This window comes from Pteropus alecto, unplaced genomic scaffold (genome assembly GCF_000325575.1).
Source record: "Pteropus alecto unplaced genomic scaffold, ASM32557v1 scaffold101, whole genome shotgun sequence".
NCBI classification, from domain to species: domain Eukaryota; kingdom Metazoa; phylum Chordata; class Mammalia; order Chiroptera; family Pteropodidae; genus Pteropus; species Pteropus alecto.
The window spans coordinates 14,954,251-14,956,876 of NW_006432945.1; the positions used below are offsets into that span (position 1 = coordinate 14,954,251).

Here is a 2,626-nt window from a genome sequence, read left to right on the forward strand (position 1 = left end):
TGCCTCCCTCAGAGACTTTCGGCTCCTTGAGGGCTCACACCAAGTCTCTATTTTTGTATTTCCAAGTCCTTAATAAAGTGCCTCTTTAAGAAATATTTCTTGATCAAATCAGCGACTGAATGAACCCACTGCGGAGCCCACTGGAAAGCGTTAAGTGTACCCTTCGGACAAACATCCCTGGTGACTCGCACAACTCTGAGGAGGTTTTTTCCTACCCCACTGGGTAACGGAGATCCTGGCCCGGGGGAACGCAGAAGCACAAGGAGTTACCCAAGCCGGTCCTACTTGGGATTTTTCTTAATATTCATCCATGTTACTCTTTTACCGATCTCTTTTTAACTGAGATATAATTCACACGACATAAAATTCATGTTAGTGTACAATTCGGTGCACTCGACTGCTGACCTAGGCTCGTTTCTGCTTTTTGGCTATTATGAATAATGCTGCTATGAACACTCAGGTACAAGTTTGTGTTTCGACATATGTTTCCAGTTCTCTTGGGTATATATCTAGGAATGAAATTGCTGGGTTATAGTGACTCTCTGTTTAAGTTTTTGAGGAACTGCCAAACCGTTTTCCAAGGCAGCTCACCGTTTTACATTCCTACCAGCAGTGTCTGAGGGCCCAGTTTCCCCCACATCCTCACCAACACTTGTTATTGTCCAGCTTTTTTGGTGGGTGTCAAATAAAATCTCATTATGGTTTCAATTCGCTTTTCCTTAATGACTAATGCTGTACATCTTTTCATGTGCTCATTGGCCATTCGTAAATCTTTGGAGAAATGTCTATTCAAATCTTCGCCCATTTTTAAACTGGTGTGTTTGTCTTTTGGTTGGGCTATAAAGGTTTTTTATATATTTTAGATTCTAGTCCCTTATCTTAGGATTTGCAAATATTTTCTCCCATTCTGTGGGTTGCCTGCTCACGTTCTTGACTGTGTTCTTTGCAGCAAAAAGTTTTTAATTTTGATGAAGTTTAATTTATTTAGTTTTGTTGTTGTTGTTTGTGCTTCTGGTGTCATACAGAAGAAACCACTGCCTTATCCAAGGTCGTGAAGATTTACACCTATGTTTCCTCTAAGACTTTTATAGTTCTGGCTCTTACACTTGGGTCTTTGATCCATTTTGAGTTATTATTACTTCTTTGTATATGACGTGAGGGAGGGTACGACTTCATTCTTTCGAATGTGGATTTACAGTTGTCTTGGTATCGGTTGTTGAAAAGACTATTCTTTCCCCATTCAACTGTCTTGGCAGCCTTGTCAAAATCACTTATTCATGAACGTGAGGACTTATTTCCAGCCTCTCGATTCCATTTTATTGATCTAGACATGTACCTTTGTGCTAGTACCATGAAGGCCTAATTGCTGCAGCTTTGTAGGAAGTTTTTCAATTGGGAAGTGTGATTCAACTCTGTTCTTTTTCCAGATTGTTTGGCTCTTGAATCTCTCGCATTTCCATATGAATTTTAATGTCTGCTTGTCCATTTCTGCGAGAAAGGCATCTGGCATTTCAAGAGAGATGGTATTGGATCTGTAAATCGATTCGAGGGAGCACTGCTATCTCAAGCATATTAAGTTTTTCGACCCGTGACCATGGGGATTCTATTTACTTAGGTCTTCTTTAATTTCTTTCTACGATGTTTTATCATTTTTGATGTGTAAGTCTGACATTTCTTTTGTTATACTGGTTCCTAAGTATTTTCATCGTTGATTCTGTCATAACTGGAATTGTTGCCTCAGTTTCGTTTTTGGATTGTGTATTGCTAATGTACAGACATAAAATTCACTTTTGTGTATTGATCTTATGTTCCATAACGTTGCTGGACTCATTACCGGATCTAACAGTTTGTGTGTGTACGTGTGTGTGTGTGTGTGTGTGTGGATGTTCCATAACGTTGCTGGACTCATTACTGGATCTAACGGTTTGTGTGTGTGTGTGTGTGTGTGTGTGTGTGTGTAACCCTTAAGATTTTCTACACATAAGATCACGTCATCTGCAAATATATTTTTATGCCTTCCTCCCTAATCGGGATGCCTTTTATTTCATGCCCAGCTCTGTCATCCACCTGGCTCACCATTTTTATTTCTCGGCATTTGGAGCACAACTGCTTGTTTCTGATCAGCATGGGGTCACTCTGGCTCCTCCTGGCCTGGAGAGAGAGGGACAGAGAGAGTCGGGAAATGGCGTGGTATCTGGGGCAGCACAGAAGTGGGAAAGGGTGAGAGAGGTCACGGTCATTCCATCCCTAAGACAGAGGTGGACACTCTGGTCTCGGCCCTACCCCGGCTGGATGCAGACTCTAGACCTGACTGCAGCTGGTAGGTGCAGAAAGGGTTTAGGTCGGGGGAGCTGAGCCACAGACCAGCTGGTGGCCTCGGGCCACGCACAGAGGTGCAGGTAAAAGCCAGCTGGCGGAGGGGCACAGGGCTGGAGATTACAATCCATTGAGCCTGCAGACTGAGACGCTGTACTCCCAGAGGGGGCACATTTTCCCCATTTGATACGAAGGATCCACCACGGGGACCAGCTGAGGATGACCGATGGCCTGAGAAAAACCGATGGGCAACTCCTCTTCCCCAGCTCTTTCGCTGGCTCCCCGCCGACGGATCACCCACTTCCGCTGC

The 2,626-nt window shown here is 43.7% G+C and overlaps 1 protein-coding gene across 2 annotated transcripts in view; it reads right to left on the reverse strand.

Annotated features, from left to right (window-relative positions):
* Positions 1–2,626, reverse strand: part of CUNH1orf105 (chromosome unknown C1orf105 homolog) — a 20,840-nt gene that overhangs the window by 8,433 nt on the left and 9,781 nt on the right. For both annotated transcript variants that reach the window (XM_015586293.2, XM_025043957.1), the window contains exon 3: positions 2,077–2,151. In XM_015586293.2, the coding sequence (XP_015441779.2) occupies positions 2,077–2,127 (51 nt within the window). In that variant the 5' untranslated portion in view covers positions 2,128–2,151. The remainder of the gene's footprint in view (positions 1–2,076; positions 2,152–2,626) is intronic.